Source organism: Balaenoptera borealis, assembly GCF_965194805.1.
Source record: "Balaenoptera borealis genome assembly, chromosome: 2".
Taxonomy (NCBI): domain Eukaryota; kingdom Metazoa; phylum Chordata; class Mammalia; order Artiodactyla; family Balaenopteridae; genus Balaenoptera; species Balaenoptera borealis.
The window spans coordinates 65,712,797-65,739,750 of NC_138867.1; the positions used below are offsets into that span (position 1 = coordinate 65,712,797).

The 26,954-nt window shown below is 36.1% G+C and overlaps 1 protein-coding gene across 1 annotated transcript in view; it reads left to right on the forward strand.

The window, feature by feature from the left end:
* Nucleotides 1-26,954, forward strand: part of MSH3 (mutS homolog 3) — a 182,291-nt gene that overhangs the window by 131,516 nt on the left and 23,821 nt on the right. The window contains 1 exon segment of the mRNA XM_082375445.1: nucleotides 17,357-17,514. Within this exon segment, the coding sequence (XP_082231571.1) occupies nucleotides 17,357-17,514 (158 nt within the window).

Genomic DNA, 26,954 nt, shown 5'->3' on the forward strand with positions numbered 1-26,954 from the left:
TGCATCTATATTCATCTTAGATATTGGCCTATAATTTTCTTTTCTTTTTTTGTAGTGTCTTTGGTTTTGGTATCAGGATAATGGTGGCCTTATAGAATGAATTTGGGAGTGTTCTGTCATCTTCAGTTTTTTTTGGAATAGTTAGAGAAAGATAGGTGTTTGCTCTTCTGTGTATGTTTGGTAGAATTCCCCTTTGAAGCCATCTGGTCTGGGCTTTTGTTCACTGAGAGGTTTTTTAAATTACAAATTCAATTTCACTACCAGTAATTATATGTTCAGTTTCACTACTAGTGATCATTTGTTCAGATTTCTTCTTGATTCAGTTTTGGAAGGTTGTCTCTTTCTAGAAATTTGTCCATTTCTTCTAGGTTGTCCATTTTGTTGGCATATAACTGTTCATAGTATTCTCCTATGATTTTTTGTATCTCTGTGATATCAATTATTATTTCTCTTCTTTCTTATTTATTTGGGCCCTCTCTCTTTTTTTTCCTTAATGAGGTTTATCAATTTTGTTTATCTTTTCAAAAAATCAGCTCTTGGTTTCATTGATCTTTTCTATTTTGGGGAGGGTGGTTGTCTCTATTTTATTCATTTCCTCTCTGATCTGTATTATTTCCTTCCTTCTTCTGACTTTGACCTTTGTTCTTCTTTTTCTAATTCCTTTAGATGGTAGGTTAGCTTGTTTATGTAACATTTTTCTTGTTTCTTGGGGTAGGTGTGTATTGCCATAAACATACCTCTTGTAGCTGCTCTTGCTACATCCTATAGATTTTGGAGTGTTGCATTTCCATTTTCATTTGTCTCAAGGTATTTTCTGATTACCTCTTTGGTTCCTTCATTGACCCATTGGTGTCTTAGTAGCATGTTGTTTAGTCTCTGTGTGTTTGTGTTTCTCCCATTTTTCTTCCTGTAATTGATTTTTAGTTTCATATGGTTGTGATTGAGAAATGCTTGATATAATTTCTACCCTCTTAAGTTTGTTGAGGCTTATTTTATGGCCTAGCATGAGAACATTCCATGTGCAGTTGAAAAGAATGTGTATTCTACTGTTTTTGCATAGAATGTCCTGTAGATACTAAGCCCAGCTGGTCTAATGTGTCATTGGAGACCACTGTTTCCTAATTGCTTTTCTGTATGAATGATCTGTGCATCGATGTAAGTGGGTGTTAAAGTTCCCTACTATTATTATATTATTGTCAATTTCTCCTTTTATGTCTGTTAGTATTTGCTTTATATACTTAGGTGCTCCTCTGTTAGGTTCATATATGTTAGTGAGTGTTATAGCCTCTTCTTGTATTGATTCCTTTATCACTATATAATGCCCTTTTTTTGGTCTTTTGTTATAGACATTGTTTTAGAGTCTATTTTGTCTGATATAAATATTGCCAACTCCACTTTCTTGTTGTTTCATTTGCATGCAATACCTTCTTCCCACCCTGACTTTCAGTCTGTGTGTTTCTTTAGCTTTGAAGTAAGTCTTCTGTAGGCAGCATATAGATGGGTCCTTTTTAAAAAAATCTCAGTAGCTACACTATGTCTTTTGACTGGAGCATTTAGTTCATTGACATTTAAAGTGATTATTGATAGGTATGTACTTATTGGCATTGCCATTTTGTTACTTGTTTTCTGGTTGTTTTTGTAGTTCTTCTCTGTTCTTCTATTATTATTTTAGTTGCTTCCCTTTTGGCTTGATGATTTTTCTTTAGTGGTATGCTTGTGTTCTTTTCTCTCTAGTTTTTGTTTATTTATTGTAGGTTTTTGATTTGTGGTTACCTTGGGGTTTATTTATGTTGACCTATAACTATATCTACTTGTTTTAAATTCGTAGTCATTTAAGTTCAAACACATTCTAAAAGATGTGTTTGAACAATTTTTTACTCCCCCGTTAGAGGACAGTGGGAATGAAAAGTCCCACCAAACTGAGAAGGCATCTTGAGACCAAACGATGAGGCAGGCAGCCCCATATAATCAATGGGTCAGTTTATTATAGGGTAACTTACTCACAGGGTGTGATTGGGATTGAGGAGACAATGATACAGAGGCATTCGTAGGTGCAGTCTGCACTGCCAAGGGGCCATTGGGACAATTTTATAATTGACCTAGGGTGTGGGGGATAGGTGCTTGGAAACAGAATGTGCATTCCTAAATTAAATTTATGAATGGGTAACTAGTCTTGTGGGCACTAGGAATACATCAGTGAAGGTTTTCATCATTGTTTGGGGACTAACAGAGCATAGAGGCCACCTGATCCTAATTATTATTAAACAATATCTGTTAACTCAAAGCCCTTAACAACAGAGAAGTGATTTACTGCATAGTACAGTCCTGGGTAGCGTCAGTGGAAGGACAGGAGAGACTCTAAGGGCCCAAGTTGGCATCAGTTAGGCTAACAGCTATATATCCCCTCTTCCACATTTTGTGTTTTTGATGTCATATTTTACATTTTCATGTCTATCCCTTTACTGTTCATTGTAGTTATAGTTCCTTTTACAATTTTTTGTCTTTTAATCTCATACTAGCTTATTTAAGTGGTTGATCCTCAGCTTTTACCATATATTTGCCTTTACTAGTGGGATTTTCCTTTTCTATAGATACTTACTTCATGTTATAGTCTCTTCCACTTAGAGAAGACCTTTTAACAGTTCTTTTAGGGTAGGTTTAGTATTGATAAACTCTTAGTTTTTGCTTGTCTGAGAAGTTCTTTATCTCTCCTTCAGTTCTAAATGATAATCTTGCTAGGTAGGTTATCCTAGTTTGCAGGTTTTTCTTTTTCAGCACTTTAAAAATATCATACCACTCCCTTCTGGCCTGCAAACTTTCTGCAGAAAAATCAGCTGATAACCTTATGGGGGTTCCCTTATATATGACTGTTTTTCTCTTGATGACTTTAGAATTCTCTCTTTAACTTTTGCCATGTTAATTATGGTATATCTTAGTGTGGGTCTATTTGGGTTCATCTTGTTTGGGACTCTCTGTGCTTCCTATACCTGATTATCTGTTTCATTTTTCAGGTTCAGGAAGTTTTCAGCCATAATTTGATCAAATATATTTTTGACCCCTTTTTCTCTCTCTTCTCCTTCTGGGACCCCTATAATACAAATGTTGGTTCGCTTGATGTTGTCTTAGAAGTCCCTTAAACTGTTCTCATTTTTTAAATTTGTTTTTCTTTTTGCTCTTCTGATTGGGTGATTTCCATTATTCTATCTTCCAAATCACTTGTGCATTCTTCTGTATCACCTAGTCTGCTATTAATTCCTTCTAGTATTTTTTTTTTTTTAAACTTTTTCTGTTCCAGCTTTTTTTTTTATTTATTTTTCGCTGTGTTGGGTCTTCGTTTCTGTACGAGGGCTTTCTCTAGTTGCGGCGAGCGGGGGCCACTCTCCATCGCGGTGCGCGGGCCTCTCACTATCGCGGCCTCTCTTGTTGCAGAGCACAGGCTCCAGACGCGCAGGCTCAGTAGTTGTGGCTCAAGGGCCTAGTCGCTCCGCGGCATGTGGGATCCTCCCAGAGCAGGGCTCAAACCCGTGTCCCCTGCATTGGCAGGCGGACTCTCAACCACTGCACCACCAGGGAAGCCCCTAGTATGTTTTTCATTTCAGTTATTCTTAAGTTCTGACTGGTTCTTTTTTATACTTTCTTGGTCCTTGTTACAATTCACACTGTGTTCCTCTGTTCTTTTCCCTAATTCAGTTAGCATGCTTATTACTAATGCTTTAAACTCTTTATCTGGCAAATTACTTACTTCTGTTTCCTTAGTTGTTTTTTCAGAGGTTTTTCTCTTGTTCTTTTGATTGAAACAAATCCCTTTGTCTTATTATTTTACTTAACTTTCTCTGTCTGTGTGAAATTAGATGAAACAGTTACCTGTTGTGGTCTTGAAGGGGTATCCTTGTGTGGGAGTGACCTTATATAGTCTGAATGTGCCCAGTGCCTTTGGTGGGAGAGCTAGATCTCACGTGAGCATGAGTCACATCTTTCCCCAGGGTGTGCTAGAAGCCATCACCTTGGTAGGCGATGGGATTGGAGGTGGAAGGGCCAGGGCCAGAGCCAGGTGAGAGCTGGAGCTTCTCCTCTGCTCCGTGGCCAACACCACCCTACAGGGGGCAGGGGCAGGTCCCAAGGTGCTGGAGCAGAAGCCCTGAGAGTTGGGTCCAAGCTGGCTCCATTCCCTCCAAGTGTGTGCTCTTGCTCTCCCCACTCCCGGCACCAGTACCCTCGCCCCAGAAGGGAGCAGTGCTGGAGCAGGAGAGTCTGGGTGCGGGCTGTTGGCCTCAGCCACCGTCAGATCCTGAGACTGCTTCTGATGTGCTGCCTCCGTAAGTGCCAGTAATGGCTGCCCCTGCCCTGTTCAGACGCTGTTCCCAGTCTGAGCCCCCTTTTTGCTTCACAGCTGAGTACTCCCCTCGGCTGCTGCGGCTCTCACCCTAGTGTGGAGCTGCGCCGTAGAGCAGGCGGGGCCATTGTGGGCACTTGGCCTAGACCTGGGCACGGGCTGTGGTGGTCCTGGCCACAGTCGAAGCCCAGGACCTCTTCCGATGCGCTGTTTCTGTCAGCGCCAGTAATGGCTGCTCTTACCCCGTTCAGATGCCATTCTGGGTCTGGGCTGGCAGTCCCTTGCAACTGAGCATTCTCCTCAGCTGCAGCAGCACTCACCCTAGCACGGAGCTGTGTCACAAAGCAGGTGGGGCCTGAGCGGGTGCTCGGTTCAGACTAGGGCACGTGCTGGAGTGGTCGCAGGAAACCTGCCAGAGCCCAGTGTAGTTTCAATTTGCTTTCTGCACCTTGTTTCAAGAGTAAGGAAGTTTGTGTGCACGCTTCGTGAACGTTGTCTAGGTTTCTTTCAGCCTTCCTGTTAGTCCCACTGGCTTTCTAACCAGCTAAGGGGACTCTTCTTCCCCGTGTTGGACCCCAGGGCTGGGGCGCCCAATATGTGGCCTGAACCGCTCACTGCCCAGGGAGGATCCCCCTTCTCTTCTATGTCCTTTCCTAGGGGTATAGGTCCTGACCTGATCGCTTCTCTTCCCTTCCTACCTGATTCTTAGTGGCTCTTTCTTTTCATTTATGTATTTTTGTTTAAAAAAATATTTTTTATTGAAATGTAGTTGACTTACAGTGTTTCAGGTATACAGCAAAGTGATTCAGTTATATATATATACGTATATGTATATATATTCTTTTTTGGATTATTTTTTGTAATAGGTTATTAGAAGATACTGAAAATAGTTCCCTGTGCTATACAGTAGGTCCTTGTTTTTTATGTATTTTATATATGGCAACGTGTATCTGTTAATCCCAAATTCCCAGTTTATCCCCACCACCCCTTCCCCTTTGGAACCATAAGTTTGTTTTCTGCGTCTATGAGTCTGTTTCTGTTTTGTAAATAAGTTCATTTGTATCCTTTTTTTTTGATTCTCTCTGTGGATCTTTCTTACAGCTTTGGTTGTACAAGAGTCTTTGTGCCAGTCTCCAGTTTATCCTCAGTGAGAATCACTATAAATGTGTTTTTCACATAGCATGATCATCATATATTGTTAATGATTGGAGGAAATATTAATGGCATTTGAATATTATTTTCTATCACTTCTGTCTTCTCGTGCTCCTTTCTTCCTGGATAAACTGCTTTTTTTTTTTTTTTCCTAAATCAACAGTTTTTTTTTAAACTCTTTTTTTAATTAATTTTTTTTATTGGTGTATAGTGGATTAACTAATGTTGTGTTAGTTTCTGCTGTACAGCAAAGTGAGTCAGTTATACATACACATATATCCACTCTTTTAGATTCTATTTCCATACAGGTCCTTTCAGAGAATTGAATAGAGTTCCCTGTGCTAGGTTCTTCTTCTTATTATTATTATTAAACTATTCTATATATAGTAGTGTGTATATGTAGGTTCTTATTATTTATCTACTCTATATATAGTAGTGTGTATATGTCAATCCCAATCTCCCAATTTATCGCCCCCCCTTCCCCCCCTGGGAACCACAAGTTTATTTTCTACATCTGTGACTCAACTTCTGTTTTGAAAATAGGTTCATTTGTACCATTTCTTTAGATTCCACATAAAAGTGATATCATATGATATTTGTTTTTCTCTTTCTGACTTACTTCACTCTGACAGTCTCTAGGTCCATCCGCATCTCTACAAATGACCCAATTTCTTTCCTTTTTATGGCTGAGCAATATTCCATTGTATGTATGTACCACATCTTCTTTATCCTTTCCTCTGTTGATGGACATTTAGGTTGCTTCCATGTCCTGGCTATTGTAAATGGTGCTGCAAAGAACATTGGGGTGCATGCATCCTTTTCAGTTATGGTTTCCTCTGGATATATGCCCAGTAGGGGGATTGCTGGATCATATGGTAGCTCTATTTTTAGTTTTTTAAGGAACCTCCATACTGTTCTCCATAGTGGCTGTATCAATTTACATTCCCACCAACAGTGCAAGAGGGTTCCCTTTTCTCCACACCCTCTCCAGCATTTATTGTTTGTAGATTTTTTGATGATGGTCATTCTGACCAGTGTGAAGTGATACCTCATTGTAGTTTTGATTTGCATTTCTCTAATAATTAGTGATGTTGAGCATCTTTTCATGTGCCTCTTGGCCATCTGTATGTCTTCTTTGGAGAAATGTCTGTTTAGATCTTCCACCCACTTTTTGATTGGGTTTTTTTTTGATATTGAGCTGCATGAGCTCTTTGTATATTTTGGAGATAAATCCCTTGTCAGTCACTTCGTTTGCAAATATTTTCTCCCATTCTCTGCGTTTTCTTTTCGTTTTGTTGATGATTTCCTTTGCTGTGCAAAAGCTTTTATTAGGTCCCGTTCATTTATTTTTGTTTTTAGTCTCATTCACTCAGAGGTGGATCAAAAAAGATCTTGCTGCAATTTATGTTAGAGAGTGTTCTGCCTATGTTTTCCTCTAAGAGTTTTATAGTATCCGGTCTTACATTTAGGTCTTTATTCCATTTTGAGTTTATTTTGTGTATGGTGTTAGAGAATGTTCTAATTTCATTTTTTTTTTTTTTACATGTAGCTGTTCAGTTTTCTCAGCACCATTTATTGAAGAGACTGTCTTTTCTCCATTGTATATTCTTGCCTCCTTCATCATAGATTAAAAATATGGAACACTTCATGAATTTGCATGTCAAGGATAACTGCTTTTTAAAGTGTTCTGACCTGTGCAGAATGTTCCTCTTCTCTTTTCCTATCTCTTACTCATCTCCAGTGATTGAACTACTCAGCCTTGAAGACCCAAAATATGCTGCTGCCTCCTTAGAGCCTTCCCCATCACTGTGGCCAGAAATAATTTCTTTCTATTCTAGCACTTTCTCTGTTCCTTTTTAAAAAAATTCTTATTGTGTACTACTTTTTGGTACATGAGTGTAGTGGGAAAGTGCCTGACTGTGATGGGAGATGTAAATTCAAATCCTGCTCTGCTGTTAGTTTACTGTCATCTCGGATAGGCCACCATACTCGCTGGGTCTTGATTTCTTCATCTATAAAATGAAGGGGTTGGGCAGAGTAACAACTAGCTCTCAGTGGAACGTAAATTGGAAAGCATGTAGCTGTTGGAAGGATTTGGACTTTTATCTTGGTATCTCAGCATACAGCCTGTACTTCTCTCCAGCCTCATTCTCCCCCTTTCTGTTTGGCGTTCGCCTTGGGTTAAAAGTGCAAGGATTTGGCTGAGAGCTTGTCTGGACGAAGCTTTCACTGAGGAGTCTCTTACTGTAACGTGCCATTGATTGACATTTTCAGGGAATAAAACACTTTGAAACTGTTGAACTTTTTCAGCAGTCTGCAGCTATTATAAAAATAGTTCTACCATGATTCTTTTTAAAGGATAGATGTCAGCATCTGTACTTGTCAAGGAAGAAAGCAGTTTTTGCAGAAAATTAGGTGATACTCAAGTCTTGGAAATTAACATTGAACAATTTTAGCTTTTTTTTTTTTTCTGCTATGCATCTCCTGACTTCAGGGATATTCTGACTGATCATCACTGTAGTTTACCCAGTGAGAAATCCAAGGATGCTGGCTCTGAGCTAGAGCAGCACTCCTATCTAGTGGTGACTGTGATTTCTTGTCATTGAATAGGGGTTCCCTTTGAGACATCTGTCAGGGTGGTCTTCACTTAGCATCCCAGTTCTACTACTTAGTAGCTCCGCATTACTGGGCAAGGTAATAGTTAGCTTCTCCAAGCCTTTCTTTCCTCACCTGTAACATGAAAATACAGCGATACTAGTATTGCTCCATGAGACTGTTGTGAGAACTGGATGAGATGACCAGTATAAAATCTTGAGCACAGTGCCTGGCACTTGTCTGTGATTTTCTTACGATACCTTAAAGTTTACCTTTTATTTATTTTTTTATCTTTACCTCTTCTTTTCTCCCACAGAATATGGCATTAAATGTGGAACTTGATTAGCTATCTTAAAACTTACTGATTTAAATTCAGTGTTTTGACTCTTAGTACACAATACTAAGATCTTATGACATGCTATCCAGACATTGCCAATACTAAGGTAAAAACTTTAAAGAATGAAATTCTAGCTTCTCCAAAGGTTCATCAGAGTAATAGATGCTATCCAGAAACAGTCCCCTTGGTGCAGTACCTCAGCTTTTGTTCCCTGTCATTCATCCATCCATCCATCCATCCATCCACCCATCCATGTGTGGTTTCTTGAGAACTTGCTCTGTGCATGGCATCTTGCTTGATGCTACCACAGGTTTGGGCACTGTCTAGGCCAGTCCTGTTGGGTGCATTACTAGTAACTTCAGTAAGCTCCAGAGTGGGTAGTGGTTTTTTTTGCCAACTTCTGGCTTCTGGCTATTCTGTTAGAATGCTTACTCATCCAAACTGGTCTTCCAGATAGATTTAATGTATCTTTCATATCTGGGACCCTTTGATGTGTGGTGCCTCAAATACATATGATCCTCACTAAAAGATAGATAAACACATTAGATAGGTGAAATTCCTTGATCATGTATGTACTTGCTATGTCATCTTGGGAACTGGAGAGGAAAGGCAGTCACATATTCCTGACTAGTTTTACAGAGACTGCAAATGACTTTTTGAAATGTTAAGTTCTATATACTTTATAAACTTGGGTTATATATTAATCTTTTTGACCAATCTTTATAAAGTTTATAAAGTATTCACCTATAATTTCTTAAGTTTTACTTTTCAGGTTTAGGTCCTTAATCAGTCAACCTAAAATCTATTTTTATATCTTGTGTGAGGTGGGATTCCAATCCCATATCTTTCTATATAATCCATTGTCCTACATCAATTTTCAAATAATCCATTCTTTCCCATCAATCTGCAGAATTATTTCTGTCATATATTAACTTTTCATATTTTCATGGAACTGTTTTGGACTCTATTATTTTTCACTGGTCAGTTTTTTTTTTTTTTTGGTCGTTGTTGTTTTGTTTTTGGCTCCTAAGCCGAAATCACACAGTTTTATTTACTATAGCATTTAAATAATGTTTTACATCTCCCCACCTATTCTTCTAATAGAACATCTTGAATTTTCCTTAGCATTTGCTTCTCCATTTCATTTTAGGGTCAACTTAACTAGTTCTTTGGGGGGGAAAAAATTGAGATTTTTATTGGAATTGCATTGACCCTAGGGATCACTTTGGGAGAAAGTTGGCATCTTTATGATATAGATGTGGCATATAAATTTGTTCCTCTATGAATGTAGTATATACTTATTATTTTGGTTTTCTTTAAGTCCTCTCAAGAAAAGTAAAAAATTATTTTCATAAAGGTGTTTTTACATCTTTATCATATTTATTACTAAGTATTCCTTTGTTGCTATGTAGGTCATAACTTTTATTTTTTGAATTTTTGAATTTTATTTTATTTATTTTTTTATACAGCAGGTTCTTATTAGTTATCCATTTTATGCATATTAGTGTATATACATCAATCCCAATCTCCCAATTCATCACACCACTTTTTTACAATTATTTCCTAATTATTTGTTGCTCTTATAGAAAAATGAAGTTTATTTTGCATTTTGATCTTAAATCTAGCCACCTTGTTAGACTCTCTCATTAATTATAATAATTCGTCTAGCTGTTCTTGGTTATCTTTGTAAACCATCATGTGTCTGTGAATGACAATTTTGTTTTGTTCTTTTTAGTCCGTAATTATACCTTTTATTTTTTTCAATGTCATGTTATGCTGCCTGGGGCCTCCAGTGTAAGGTTGAATAAAAGCAGTAATAGTGGACATCTTGTCATGATTGATCTAAAGGAAATGCTTTTAATATTTGACCATTAAGTCTGATGTTTGTGATAAGGCTTTGGTGGATACCCTCTACCTGGTTAAAGAAGATCTCTAAGGGTCATTTTGTTTTATCAATCATTCATCACTTACTGGTGTATAGTGTCAGGGAAAGAGACTTGTTTTCCAGCTAAATAAACATTATTTAAATATTAGAACTCTGAAGTCTAAGTTTTTATGTGATATTTTTCTCTATACATACAAAGAATTGATTTTTGTGTATCAATTGGCTCTGAAATCAAATAAATTAAAAACTTTGTTATCCTGTATTGAATGCTGGAGAGATGAAGTGTTCAAGGAACATGTACGTGATCATGTGGCTCTAAACACCAGCAGTTTCTGTGTAGTTCAGTGTAAAAGGAAAATGTCATTCCTTTTGAAAATAATGGGAAGTACCAGATTTGCTTATTCATTTTTCGCTAACTTACATGCAATTTAAATCCAAAAGAGAGTAACATTTTTCTTTGTGTAAGTGCCATACACATACTTATTTTACTTATCAAACTCTTCCAATAAATTTCACATTTGACTGTTACATTAAGCCTAAGGCAAACTTACTTTCATTTCCTTTTATCCATTTCCTTTAATTCATTTTTTCTGTTTCAATTAGTTTAGAGTGTGTTGTGACTTTTTCTTCTTGTGGCTTAGTTTTAAGAAACATGATTTGCAAAAACTGTTACAGCATTTATAATTTTGAAGGAACTTCATATTTTGTTTTCTTATTTACTTTAAATTTCACAAAATTCATGTAAGGCCGAGATTTCTGTTACTCATTCTTACAGATGAGGAAATGAGATGTACCTACCTAGTTAATGGCAAAGCCAGAAACTGATACCATCTTCTAACTACACATACTATTATATTTTGCTTTATCACTATAGATCTTATTTACTAAAATATTTAGTTATTAAGATTTTTTTTAAGATACCCTGTCAAATTTATTGATTTTCACAGGATGAAAAAATGGAATCGAACAATAAATATAATTACTTTTATTTTTCAAGGCATTGGGAGGAGTAAGGTTGTCTACAAGATAAAAGGTGTATGTTTTTCTTATAGCTTTCCTTAATTACTGATTAAAAAAAAAATTTCTGCTCCTGCATTCCCATTGGCCACCCTCACGTGCTCATTGAATTTGGTAGTTACACTTCAGGAAGCTCCATAAACAATGCCTTCTCAGTTCAGGGGGCCTTAGCATGGCACGTGTAACCCTTCTGTGGGTTATCTCCTTTGTGTTATATTCTTTCACTTTCCATTATGTGCTTTTCTATAGTACTTTGTTTTTGTATAATATGCTGGAAATCCAAATAACAAAATGTCGTTTGGAACTTATGTGAATTTTTCTGAAATTTTATGTATTTTTGCAAAGAGTTACTTGATTGTTCATGATTATCCATGGAATAATTAAATCTTAAAGTAATTCACTTAAATAACTTTCAACTACCTGATATTTCAAACAAGTGGAAAGGCATAGAAAACAGTATAACATTCATTTACCACTCAGATATCATAGAGACTGACATTTTGTAATAATTTAGGGTTTTTTTAAAGTGAATAAAATAGTATACGTAGAGCTAAGGTCATATGTAATTAACTGCCATCTCTTTTCCTCCCTCTTTACCTCCTACCGTCATTGGCAACCATTATCCTGATGTTATTTATTATCCTTATGCATGGCTTTTATTCTTTGATATAGATTTATCTTAATACTATATACATATTTTTGTATATACTTAAAATTTACATAAATATGTGCCACTGAACCTATCTTATTGTATTCTACCTTGTAAATAATTGTTTTAATAATTGTACAAAGTAGATCTTTTCATTTTCCTAGTGATAGACAATTTATTTTTTGTCTATTACGAAAACAAACAGTATTAGAGTGAACAGCTTTATAAATGTCTTTTTGAGCGCTTGTGCATTTTCCTAGATTTCTAAAAGAGGAGTTGCTGTGTCATATGTACCAGTATATGGACTCTTTAACGTCAGTAAACATTTCTAAATTGCTGTCCACATTCTTGCCAACATGCTATGTAAACAGACTTTTAAACTTTTTGATGGTATGATGAATGTAAAAGTTATTTCTTAAAATTATTCCTTCAAAACTTTTCACTATGGATATTTCTTTATTTTTTCATATGAATGGGGGAATAGGACCTAAGGAATAGGTCCCTTGAAAAATACTGCTGATTTTATTTTCCTTTCCCTGATTAACATGTGTTTTTGGTCTTTCATGTTTCTTTTTTCTATAAATAATCATATTCATGTCCTTTGCCCATTTTTCCATTGTTTTGGTATTATTAATAAGTAGGAATACTACTTCTTTGTTATATGCCTTTTCATTTTATGTTTGATGACTGCTTTTAACAGTGGTTTTAAAATTTTCATCAAATGTATTAGTCTTTTCCTGTATGGTTTATATTTTTGTGTTGCTTTTCCTATCTTGTTCAGTAAATCATTCTCTACCTTCATGTCATTAAGTCGTTCTCCCATGTTTTCTTCTAAAAGTTTAAGATTTGTTTTTCACATTTCTTTCTTTCATCCATCTAGATTCGATTTAGGGACTCTGTGAGATTCAAGCCTAACTCTGTTATCATATGGATACCCAGTTGTCCCACCATTGTTTATTGAACCATGGTATCTTTTTTGCTTATTTATAAAATAAGCAAAATACCAAGTGCCATGTATAGGTTTGTGTCCGGGCTTTCTGTTACTGCTATGTTTACCTGTGCCTAAAGCAATATTGCACTTTTAATTACTATAGCTTTATTACAAAGTCTCCTCTCACAATTGTGGTTCTTCAAAATTGTATTGACTTTTCTTTGTTTTTTTTTTGTTTGTTTTTTTTAATCTATCAAAGAAATTTCAAAATTAACTTCTGGAATTTTATTGCTTGGTAGATTAATTTGTGAGAATATATTCATTTCCTTTTTAAAATAACCTTTACTGAAATATACAGAATTATGCACAAATCATAAGTGTACAGCTTAGTGAATTTTCACAAAGTGTACCCATTTAAGTATCCCAAAACCAGGTCGAGAAGTAGAACAATAGAATGGAAATGAACACATTCTAAAAGCTCCACTTGCAGAGTATGAGAGGGCCTCCCAGTAGCTACTTCCCCCCTGAAAGGTAATCACTGTCCTAATTTCTTTGCCAAAGTATAATAATTTTGGTTATTTTTTCTTGTTTTTGAGCCTTATATTAATAGAGACTACAATATATACTCTTTGTGTCTGACTTCTTTGATTCAACATTGGTTTTATGCAGTTCATCCATATTTTTTGCATATTGTTTATTTCCATTGTCATAGAGAATTTCATTGTATAAATACATGATAACTTTTCTGTTCTATTGATAAACATTTGAGTTACTTCCAATTTAGTACTATTATGAAAAGTATTACTGTGAACATTCTTTTACATTTTTTTTTTAATATACATCATATACATTTCTGTTAGACATGTACCTAAGAGCAGAATTGTTCAGATATGTTTACTTTCAGCTTTAATAGATTCTGCCAAACAGTTTTCCAAAATAGTGTACAGTTTACTTCCCCAGTAGCAGTATATAAAAATTCTAGTTGTTTTGCATCTTTGCCAAAGCTTAATACTGGCAGTTTCTGGTTTTAACTTTAGCCATTTAGTGAAGTGATGTGGTCTCTCTGATTTGGTTTACATTTTCTTAATGATTTGAAGTAGAATGTCATCTTACTGGCCATTTGTGTTTTTTCTCTTGTCATTCATTAATTCATTAATTCATTAATTTATTCATTTATTCATTCATTCATTCATTTAGGCTGCATCGGGTCTTTAGTTGTGGCACTGCGAGGTCTTTGTTGTGGCCTGCGGGATCTTGCACTGCAGCACATGGGCTTCTGTCTAGTTGTGGCTTGCAGGTTTTCTCTCTGTAGTTGTGGCACACGGGCTCCAGAGCACGTGGGCTCTGTAGTTTGCAGCATGCAGGGCTCTCTAGTTGAGGTGCTCAACAAGCTCAGCAGTTGTGGCGCATGAGCTTAGTTGCCCCATGGCATGTGGGATCTTAGTTCCCCAACCAGGGATCGAACCCGTGTCCCCTGCATTGCAGGACAGATTCTTTACCACTGGACCACCAGGGAAGTCCCTCTCTTGTCATTTAAAAATTTTTTTTTCCAGCCATATTTCTTGAGGTTGTCTTTCTTTTGATTTGTGGGAGTTCATTATGTATACTGTATTCAAGTCTTTGGGAAATACTTAGTGCATATATCTTCTATTCCATAATTTTTCATTCTCTTAATGACATCTTTTAATGAATAAAAGTTCTTAATTTTAATGTACTCTAATTTTCAACGTTTTTCTTTATAGTTAATTGTGATTCATGATCAGCTTATGAAATCTTCATCTACCCCAAGGTCATATGTTATTGTCTAATAACCTTATAGTTTTTCCCTGTCTTTGAAATCTATAATCCACCTGAAATTGATTTTTATGATGTAACTTAAGAAATCAAGATTTAAAATTTTTCTATATGGATATCTTTTTGACTCAGCACCAGTTATTAAAAGGAACATCCTTTGTCCACTGTGCTACAGTGTCACTTTTGTCATAAGTCAGGAAACTGTATACGTGTCAGTCTGTTCTGGACTGTATTCTATTCCACTGGTCTATTTGTGTCTGTGCCGGAATCACACTAGTTTAATTATTGTAGCATTACAATATTCAGCCTTCTATTCTATGAACATGGTGCTTTCTTTAATTTACTTAGGCCTTCTTTAATTTCTTTCAATAATGTTTTGTAGTTTTCTCTTTAGAAGTCTTGGTCATTTTGTTAGGTTTATTCCTAGGTATTTGATTTCTTTTGATACTATGGTAAATTATGTCATTAAATTTTTAAAATTTGCAATTACTTGTTGCTAAAATGTAGAAATAAAGTTGGCATTTGAATACTGAACTTATGCCCCGAGCCCTTGCTCAATTCATTAGTCAATTCTAATTATTTTCATAGATTACTTTAGATTTTTCTGGAAACACAGTTTTTCCTGTATGTCATTATTCCTTTACGTGGGAATAATGACAGTTTCATCATTTTCTTTCCAATTCTTATACCTTTTATTTCCTTTTCCTGCAATTTTTTAAATGAATGGATATTGAATTTTATCAAATGCTTTCTGTGTGTCATTGGAGAGCATCATATGATTTCTTTATTCTGTTAATGTGGTGAATTACGTTGATTGGCTTTTGAATATTAAACCAACCTTGTATTCCTCAAAAATTCTAAATGGTTTGTATATCCTTGGATTGTCTTATTAATATTTTATTAGGGAGTCTTGCATATATTATATATTTATGGATGAAACTGACCTGTAATTTTTTTTTTCTTGTAATGCTCTTGTCAGGTTTTGATGTCAAGATTATGTTGGCTTTCTGAAATGATTTGGGAAGAGTTCCCTCTTGTTCTCTTCTCTAGAAGAGTTTTTGTAAGATTGGTGCTATTTCTTTCTTATATGTTTGCAAGAATTCAGTGGGGAAGTTATCTGGGTTTGGGGTTTTTCTTTTGGGAGGGCTTTTAATTACAGATTTAATTCTTTAATAGTTATAGGATTATTCAGATTTTCTATTTCTTGTGTAATTTCTGTCAGTTTTAAAAAAGAAATCTGTTCATTTAATTTGAATTTTCAAAACGTTTCATATGCCAAATGTTCATTTGTTTATAATAGGCTTATTATTTTTTAACATCTGTAGGAGAATTTTTAAAATTTTAATCATAAGTTTTATCATTCTACTTGTACCAAGTTTGTTTCCTTTGCTCTTACTGTGCTAGGCTCTTTCTGTTCCAAGAAACACAGATTCACTCAAGTTCCTTCAAGTAATGGAGATTCATGAGGCTCATTATAAAGCCATATGTAATCCTAAGAGAAAGGAATCACACAGGAAGAGCAAGATCTCTAGTATACCTTGGCTTTAGGGAGACTGGAAATGTATGGTTAATAAGGATATGGGACATCTTTAGAGACGGAACAGGTTTACTTTTTAATACCTTTAATAGTAAGACTTTCTAATGCTTTACTCTAATGCCCCCATTGTTTGCATGAAGTTTCTTAATTCCTTTTGGCTCTTCTCTATTTTTTCTTTCCCTGCCCTACCTTTTGGTTACTCATAACTTCTTACTCATGGTCCCCAGTGCCTTGTAGCCTCATTTTGTGTTTCTTTTCAACCTCTCCTCCAGTTTGACTGAACCTCTCCATGGTTCTCGATTTCAGCTCCCAAGAGATTAGTTGATTAGTTTCAGAAGACCCCTATGTGAAACCACCTCTTAGGCTGTTGGTCAGTTACCGATTGGTTACTCTTGACCAGGCAGGTATTGCCAAAAGTGGTGGGTTCACATAGCATAGCACATGGATGCCTTAGGCTAACTCCTCTGCAGAGGGCTGCAGCTGGACAGTTTCTCTTAGGATGAGTCTATACATGGCAAGTACTAGAATTAGTTAATACAGGTAAGTTCTAGAAATTAAATCATTGCAAGTGTTGCAGCTTTTCTCCCATTTTCACTTATTCTGGTGAAGTACCAGTGAGTAATTAAATCCTGATAAAACCAATATCTAGAATTTAGTATTATCCATCCCTTTAGCAGTTATCCCTCTTTAACTGAAAATATTCATGTGCTACCAACCCAGACTAGGGCTTTCTGCAATTAGATGTGTAATACCTATAATTTTAGTATGGACAAATGGAAATTGATAGATTTTAAATGTAAGTAATATAAAAAACAGACATAGGCAGATTAATAATTATTTAAAGAGAAAGCCATAGTATTTATCTCGTTTAGGTTGCTTCTTGTTACTTCCTTTTTTAAGTCCAGAAGCAACCATGCGTGCTGCTAAGACTTCACTGTTCTGTAATAGCACAGTTCAAGTTGAAGACAAAGAGGTCCTCTTTCCCTTTGTGATACTTAATGGGTGACATATTTAAATACCACACCTTAATCTTTTGCCTAATACATTCTCATTTATGGAATAAATTGTAGCTATTACATAGAAGCCCCTCTAGTACAATAAGTGAAATTGCTTTTTAATTTTCTAGGGGGACTCAGAGAGAGTAATGATAATTACTGGACCAAACATGGGTGGAAAGAGCTCCTACATAAAGCAAGTTGCATTGATTACTATCATGGCTCAGATTGGCTCCTATGTTCCGGCAGAGGAAGCAACAATTGGAATTGTGGATGGCATTTTCACAAGGTAAAAACATTAGTTCTATTTGAATATATTTCTGACAATAAATCAAGCCCACATCGTCACATGAATTTTCTTCTTACATACATAGTTAGATGAACAGATTTGCTATATAGGATTTTGCTATTTAGAATTTAGGAACTTAAAGAAATCATTTCATCATGAAATTAATATCAAAAGAGACCTAGGAGATCATTTTGTCTGGTCATTTTCAACTTGTTTTTAGTTACCGAGTTCTTTCTTAAAGGAAATTATTTGTAGAAGTTGAAAATTAAACAGATAAAAGCAGATCTGCTCTGCTTAATCAGAGGTAGAAGGCTTGAACCTAAATGTCCATCGACAGATGAATGGATAAAGAAGATGTGGTACATATATACAATGGAATGTTACTCAGCCATAAAAAAGAATGAAATAATGCCATTTGCAGCAACATGGATGGACCTAGAAATTATCATATTAAGTGAAGTAAGTCAGACAAAGACAAATATCATATATCACTTATATGTGGAATCTAAAAAATGATACAAATGAACTTATTTACAAAACAGAAACAGACTCACAGACTTAGAAAACAAACTTATGGTTACCAAAGGGGAAAGGTGGAGGGAGGGATAAATTAGGAGGTTGGGATTAACATATACACATTACTATATATAAAATAGGTAAACAACAAGGACCTACTGTACAGCACAGGGAACTCTACTCAATACTCTGTAATAACCTATATGGGAAAAGAATCTGAAAAAGAATAGATATATGTATATGTATAACTAAATCACTTTGCTGTACACCTAAAACTAACACAGCATTGTAAATCAACTATACTGCAATATAAAATAAAATTTTTCTTAATTTCCAAAAAAAAGAGGTAGAAGGCTTGGAGACTTGGCTTCTAGGCTCTATAGAGCAGTCTGCAACCTAGTCTACCTTCCTTATTTTATAGGTCGGGAACTGACAACAGACTGGAAAAGGCACTGGCCCAAGATAATTTAATTCATATTCTTTTTTGCTGTAAGGACATAACATGCAGCTGGCTAAGACTTACCCTCAACCTATAAACCTAAATTGCATGCCATATTAGGAATATAGGTGAAATATCGTGGTCTCACCAATTAGGATTCATAGTTTAATCTATTTAGTCAGATTTATCAGTTCTTAAAATATTATTTATACTTCTTACACTTACATTTTTAGAAAAAAGTAAATATAGTCTATAGTGTATAGTCAAAGTATATGTGTAGAATGTCTGATTTATTTTCCTACTTATTTAATATTTGACCCTTGAACACATCAGAATATATCACATGCTAAGGTTCATGTAGTTGAGTAGACATTAAAACACTTTAAGGCTTGGTTTTTAATCAGAGAATGAACAAAGCAAAGCAACCTAAATTCTGTTGGGTTGGCTAAAAGGTTTGTTCCTTTTTTACCGTAAGATGGCTCTAGTAGTTCTTAGCTGTCTTTAACTTCATTTGAAACAATTTTGTTACGATTGTATTGTGACAGCTGTCATATCAGCATGCATTTAAAAACAAACATCAAAATTGGTGAATTTTTGTGTAGCCATTTTAATATTGAAGATGGAAGAAGAAAGCAACATTTTCAGCGTATTATGCTTTATTATTTCAAGAAAGGTAAAAAGGCAACTGAAACGCAAAAAAAGATTTTTGCATGTATGGAGAAGGTGCTGTGACTGATCAAATGTGTCAAAAGTGGTTTGTGAAGTTTTGTGCTGGAGATTTGCTGGACAATGCTCCACGGTCAGGTAGACCAGTAGAAGTTGATAACGATCAAATCGAGACATTCAATGAGAACAATCAACGTTATACCACGCGGGAGATACCCGACATACTCAAAATTTCCAAATCAAGCATTGAAAATCATTTGCACCAGCTTGGTTATGTTAATCGCTTTGATGTTTGGGGTCCACGTAAGTTAAGTGAAAAAAACCTTCTTGACTGTATTTCCGCGTCCGATTCTCTACTGAAACGTAATGAAAATGTTCTGTTTTTAAAACAAGTTATGACGGGTGATGAAAAGTGGATATTGTACAATCATGTGGAATGCAAGAGATCATGGGGCAAGCGAAATGAACCACCACCAACCACACCAAAGGCCGGTCTTCATCCAAAGAAGGTGATGTATTGTGTGCATCGTGGGATTGGAAGGGAGTCCTCTATTATGAGCTCCTTTTGGAAAACCAAACGATTAATTCCAACAAGTGCTGCTCCCAGCTAGACCAACTGAAAGCAGCACTCTATGAAAAGTGTCCATATTTAGTCAACAGAAAATGCATTGTCTTCCATCAGGATAACGCAAGACCACGTGTTTCTTTGATGAACAGGCAAAAACTGTTACAGCTTGGCTGGGAAGTTCTAATTCATCCACCTTATTCATGAGGCATTGCACCTTCAGATTTCCATTTATTTCAGTCTTTACAAAATTCTCTTAAAGGAAAAAATTTCAGTTCCCTGGAAGACTGTAAACAGTTCTTTGCTCAAAAAGATAAAAAGTTTTGGGAAGATGGAATTATGAAGTTGCCTGAAAAATGGCAGAAGGTAGTGGAACAAAATAGTAAATATGTTGTTCAATAAAGTTCTTGGTGAAAATGAAAAATATGTCTTTTATTTTTACTTAAAACCCGAAGACACTTTTTGGCCAACCCAATATTTGATGCCATATCACCAGATGTTATTTTGATCTCCATATATTTGTAAATGAACTCAATATAATAAATTTAAAAAATATTTCTTTTGTTTTTAACATTATAATTAATTTTCTATTTCCTAAGAAAAAATGCTAGGTATTTTATTTTGGTTACATTATTAGGAGGAGTGACAGAGAAATTTCATCAATAGAAAAAAGATAAAAAAGAAGAGAAAAAGAAAAAGAAAGAAAAATAAAAAGAAAGAGAAAAAATATCTTGGGCAATGTAAGGTAATTTGTCTGGAAGAGAATCTTGTTAGCAGAATATCGGGAATGTTTTTAGATACAAGTAATAGAAAAGAAAATAAGGGTTTACTTTTCTCATTTAACAAGGAAGCTTGAAATAGGTGACCACTTCTGATGTTTCAGTGGCTCTGCAGTTTTGTTGTCTTCCCATAGTTGCAAGATGGTTGCGGTGACTCCAGACATCACATTGATATTCATATGAGGAAAAAGGGAAAAGGAATGCAAAAGCTTCTCCTTTTTTTCAGGCAACCAGTACCTTTTCAGAAGCCTCCCAGAAAACTTTCACTTACATTTCGCTAACGCAGCGCTGTGTCTCATGGCCATAATTATAAGCAAAACAAAGTATGAATTTGATTTTATCCAGCTTTTATAACGGAGTTAGGCAAGGGACAGGTGTTCAGGAATGGATTCAGAGGTAACCAGAAAATAGTTTCTGCCATAAGGAATGAATTCAATGATAATAACAATAACTAACCTTTGTGATGATAACATATTTATAATATTAGTATAATAAAATTCTTACCAATGTATAGAACCTGTTCTATGTATATAAAACATTTATATAAAGTATATTCGGTGAGAGCAAATATAAGCCTTCTGGAAAAGGACGAAGTGCATTAATTCAACAAATTTGGATCTTTATCCATTCATTTTCATTTGTTCATTCATCCAACATATACTAACTTGGCATCTAACATATGACAAGCACTCAGAATACAAAGCAGTCATAGTTTCTGTTCCCATGAAGTTTACCTGATGGAGAAGATCAGCATAAACCAAAAAATTGTATAAAGAAATGGAAAATTGCAGCTGTGACAAGTCTACAAAGGCTAGGTATATGAGGCTGTGGCAGCCTGTGGTGCTGGGACCTGATCTGGTCAGGAACGTCAGGAGAAGGCTTCCTTTAGCAAGTGATGTGTAATCTGAAGGAGGAGTTAACTAATCAAAGGAAAGAAGAGCATTTCAGACCAAGAAAGCAGCATGCACAGATGTTCTTTCACATTAAAAAAAAAACCATAGTGAGACAGCAGCTGAAGGGTGGCCCTCTAGGGGAGCAAGATTCTCCATGAAGCTGAAGACAATAGGTAAGGGCAAGTTACACAAAGTGTAGGCCGTGTTAGGAGTTTGTGTAAGAGCCATGGGAAACCATTGAAGGGTTTTAAACAGGGCTTGGTATGATCACATCTACATTGGCTGAAATGCAGAGAATGTTTGGAGGAAGAACACAGTTGATCAGCGCAGTCTTACCAGTAGGCCCTTGCGGTGGCCTTGGTGAGAGGTATCAGTAGTTCGGACTGGGTTGTAGTGTTAGTTTAAATGGAAAGGAGTCATATTTGAAAGGTAATAAATAACAGGAAATAAATCAACAGGATTTGGTGATAGATGGGATGTGAGGCTGAGATAAATGGAGTTTTCAGCAATGACAGTGGTTTGTGCATCTGGGTGGAGAATGCCGGCATTTACTGTAAGAGAGTGATTTTTTTTCCATGGATCTTGACTTTATTTTTGTTTTTTTGATTTACAGCATTGTGTTAGTTTCAGGTGTACAGCAAAGTGATTCAGTTATACATATATTCATTCCTTTTCAGATCTTTACCCATGTAGGTTATTACAGAATATTCAATAGGACCTATACAGTAAGTCCTTGTTGGTTATCTATTTTATATATAGTAGTGTGTATATGTTAATCACAAGCTCCTAATTTATCCCTCCCCCACTCATTTCCCCTTTGGTAACCATAAATTTGTTTTTGAAATCTGTGAATCTGTTTCTGTTTTGTAAGTAAGTTATTTGTATCATTTTTTAAAATTAGATTCCACATATGAGTGATATCATATACTTGTCTTTGTCTGACTTATTTCACTTAGTATACTAATCTCTAGGTCCATCTATGTTGCTGCAAATGGCATTATTTTGTTCTTTTTTATGGCTGAGTATTGACTTGGTTTTTGTATGTAGTAGGTAGCAATACTCTTGAGACCATAGGGAAGCTGTCATGTAGTCAGTTGGATATAAAGTTTGAGTTCAGAGGGAGAGATGAAAGGTAACAATGTAGATTTGTTGTGAGACATCTTTGTGTAAGTGGGAAGTGAGATCCTGGGTGTGGATGAGATCATGTTGGCAGAGAGTAAGTATAGTGAAGAAGATAATGTTCCAAGGCTGAGCCTTAGAACTGCCAACATGTCATGGCTGAGTAAGAAGATAAGCTTGAAAAACCAACAGAGAAGGAGTACCCAGAGAGGTAGGGGAAAACCAGGACATCCCAGTGTCATGGGAGCATGGAGAAAAGTGCTTCAAGGAGGAAGGAAGTGGTCCACAGCGCTGAAAGGCTGAATGAGATGAAGCCTGAAAAGTCCACCTTGATTTTTTGCAGGAGCTGTTATGGTGGAGTGGTGGGGCCTCACTCCAGTTAAAGAGGGTTAGAGAGTAAGTGAGAGGTTAGGAAATAGAGTTAGTAGGTGACCCTGGAGCAGATTGGCTGGGAAGAGGGGGTGAGAGATCCAATAAGGGACTTGTTTTATTTTTGAGTGGTAGACTTGAACATGTTTAAGAGGGATATCCAGTGGAATATGTTATGTCCATGAATTTATGATTCTAAAAAAATGCATCAGTCACCTTAGAGGATATTAGAATGAATTCATGATACTTAAAACAAAAAATCATAGTCACTTTGGAGAATGAAAATTGAAAAATAAAGGGGAAGAATCATGCAGCTACCATGCCTTTCCAAAAATATGATGAGAAGAATTTTCTCTTTATGGAAGTGTTCCAGCTAACAGAGAAGGTATTAGAATATCACCCCCTCTCTTTTTTTGCAATCTCTAATGTAGTTATAGATCTAGGCGATAATTAGAAATGGCTGCTAATGTCATGAAAAGAGAGACAACCAGACATTTGGGCAAAGTTTGTAACACAAGCTATGAAGTCTGGGCAAACAAATCAAACCTTAATATATTTGTATATCTAGATCTATCTGAAACACAGAGAGATATTGATCTTTTATACTTCAAGATTTTTTTTGGGGTGGAGGGCTGCACTGGGTCTTAGTTGCGGCACACGGGATCTTTGTTGCAGCATGCAGGATCTTTTTAGTTGAGGCATGTGGGCTTCTTAGTTGCGGCATGTGGACTTCTTAGTTGTGGCATGCATGTGGGATCTAGTTCCCCAACCAGGGATGGAACCCAGGCCCCCTGCATTGGGAGCGCAGTCTTACCCACTGGACCACCAGGGAAGTCCCTATACTGCAAGATTGATCACAACTTTAAAATATTAATTAGCAAAGAATCATTTCAGTCAGTTAAAGGAATAAATAGATTATAAAGATATAAACACTGAAATATGGGACATTCTCTTACGCTTTACCATTTAAGTAGCTGTTGTTTCATGGACCTTAAGGTCATGTTTATAAAAGCAGTCTGCCATGGGCCCTGAGTGTCCCTGCATGTCCCTGCTGAGTACACCAAGAAAGCCCCTGATTGCTCCCTACCTGGGCATTTGTCAGGGTTGGGCTTGCAGCAAGCAATCTTGAGGGAAGAGGTAATAACATCTCCCCACAAAGAGGAAGCTTGCTTCTTTTTGTTGTACAAGTAGTGAATCCTCAAGTTCAGTTCTCTGCCTTGTAATACAACCCACTGCACGCACAGCATCCGTGGTGAGCCCTTTGCCTTGCCCTTAGGGGACTTGACAGCTGATGCAGACCAATGTGGGTAAAAGTCCTTTGTTTCTGATTTAGGGTTTTCATGTCTTTTGCTAGCATCTGTGAAACCATATTGGCTTAACTTGATATAAATAGGGTAAAATCCCAGACCTTGCCCAGTTCTGGATGGGTCAGTAGGATTCTCTTATCTCTTGCTAATAATAAGTGCCCCTAAAATGTGAGTAGATAGGTTATGTGTGGGAAAGGATGGAAGTTTTAGAGCCAGAAAGCTCAGGTCTCAATACAAGTTCACCAATTTCCTGACTGTGTGCTAGTTACTTCATTCACCTAGAGCCTTGAAAGAAGTATGGTGTCATGGAATTAAAAAAAAAAAAAAAAAAGTGTTATAGTTGGGTACAAATCCCACTTTTGCTACTTAACAACTATCTGACCTTTGGCAAATTACTTGACTTCTCAATGTCTCAGTTTTTTCATCTATAAAATAGAGATAATACTGCTTAATCACAGATTATTGTGGGAATTAAGAACATGAAGTGCCTGGTATGTAATAGGTACTCAGTAAATTTGAGTTTTGTTCCTTCTTCTAGAGTCTGTGTCATTTGTATTTTGGATTTAAAAGTCTGTCTTCATATATATGTTAGTATAGTACTCATTTTCTAAACTTAGCCTCAGGTCTCACATCTATGAAACAAAAAGTTTGATAATACCAGGTTTTGAGAATAATTTTTAAAGGGTGTGAAATCACTACGAATTGCTGGTCTTAGCTGTCATCCTTGAAAGAAGTTAACCAAATATTCCGCACTCTAAACCTTGCCAACACCAAATTCATTGTTTCAGTATAGTAGTATTCATTCTGAGTTAACTCTTGCAAACACATTAGTTTATTCATCTACTTGGGGATACATTTTATAGTTACCTGGTCCTGATGAGCCAATCCAGAAGTAGTATTATGAAAGAATATTCTTATTACAATACATGAAAAAGAGCTGGTTATGAAGCTTGGCATTCAGTGTGATTCCACTTTTGTATGACCAATTATATATGTAAATATATGCAGAGAAAACCATCTAGATAGAAGGCTGCATTCCAAAATATCGTAAAAGATATGGGATTATGGTGACTTTTCTTTAGTTTGGCTTATGAATATTTTCAAAATTCTGAAATAAACAGGTAACAAAAGTACTCCCCTGCCCAAAAAATGTTAAGGGTTATATCAGTCAAAATGAGATGTTTCATAGGTGTCTAATGAAATGCATATATGGTCATTGTCTGGGAATACTTTTTTCCAGGACAGACTTCTCTTCCCAACTCAGTAGCATGGAATTTGGGGTTCTAAGCTTTAAACCTTCCCAACAGCACATCAGACCTTATTTTTCCGAAGTTTTAACCCAGCCTCTAAGTAGCCCTAGTTCTTCCTCCTTTAGGAATTGATGGCTTTCTGTCAGATCAGTATGCAAGACTGGTGTCTTTAATTTTCATAACAGAAACATTGCCCTTTGCACATTTAACATCTTTGATTTTTTTAACTCTTAATGTACATTAGATTTTTTTTAATGGAGCTTTTAAAGTATGTTGAAACCTGGACCCTGCCCTCAGAGGTTCTAAGTTGGCCTGGGGCAGGGTCTGGGAATTTGAATTTTACATATGTCCAGGTGGTTTTGAAATGTGGGCAAGGTGAGAAGCAATTCCCCAAGCCCTTGCTGGAGAGCTCAGTTATTTAATTCTAAAAGTAAGAGAAGCTTATTATGAAAACTATTTACAGTGTAGTAGGGTATTAAGTGAAATGTTTACTTCTCTACAGGTCAGCATCTATTTATGGTTTTTCATGTAACTTTCCACAAGTTTAGAGGTATACATAAGTCTTCTCTCTTAAATGGTCTTATACTAAGCATTATTATTATGTAGCTTGCTTTTATTTCCTAACCTGGGGGAAACTGAATTTCCCTGTCAGTTCTTACAGATTAGTCTCACGCTTTTATTGGCTGTGGTGTGTCTGCTATGCAGAGGTTCCCTGAACTCTTTAACCTCTGAGACCTCCATCTGGGATGCACTGCTCTAGTAGAAGGACCCTGTTCCCTGTCCATTCCCCCTGTCCTCGCCTTCTCTTCCTGTTACCATTGGAAAGGAGTCTATGTGGACCACATTCAGTTATATCCCTAGGATTTTAAATTTTTACTAGGATATGGTTTAATATTATAACCTCATATTTTTCATTTGTTTATTATGAAATTATTCAGACATATTACAGTCCCCCATGTAGCTTCCAACCTACTAAAGAAATAAAGCATTGCCAATCCAACTGAACCCATAACCCTCCCTGGTCCTGTTCCCCTCCACCCCATCCAGAGTAACCCTTTTTGACTCTGGTTTTTATCTCATGAGTTTCTCTATATTTTTACTACATAGGTATGTTTTGAAATAATATATGGAATTATTTGGTATGCTTTTAAACTTTATGTTTGGTATGCTTTTAAACGTCATTCTTCTGCAAGTGGCTTTTTCCCCCTCAATGTTATATTTATGAACTTCATCCATATGGATGCATATAATTCTAGTCCACTCATTTTTCTCTAATTATGATAGTCCATTGTATGCATGTACCATAGTTTATCCATTTTTCTTGATTAATATCTAATATTCAAATTTGTTTTGCAAATATCAAATTTGATATTTGCAAATATCAGCAGTGCTGATACCTGTCTTACACACATCTAGTACACGTGTGAGTTTTCTGATTCTGGGCTTTATCTAGGAGTGGGACCGTAGAGTGTAAGGAATGTGCATCTTTCTTGTTCTTCAAGGAACATGGACCAGTTTAGAATCCCACCAGCAGTGT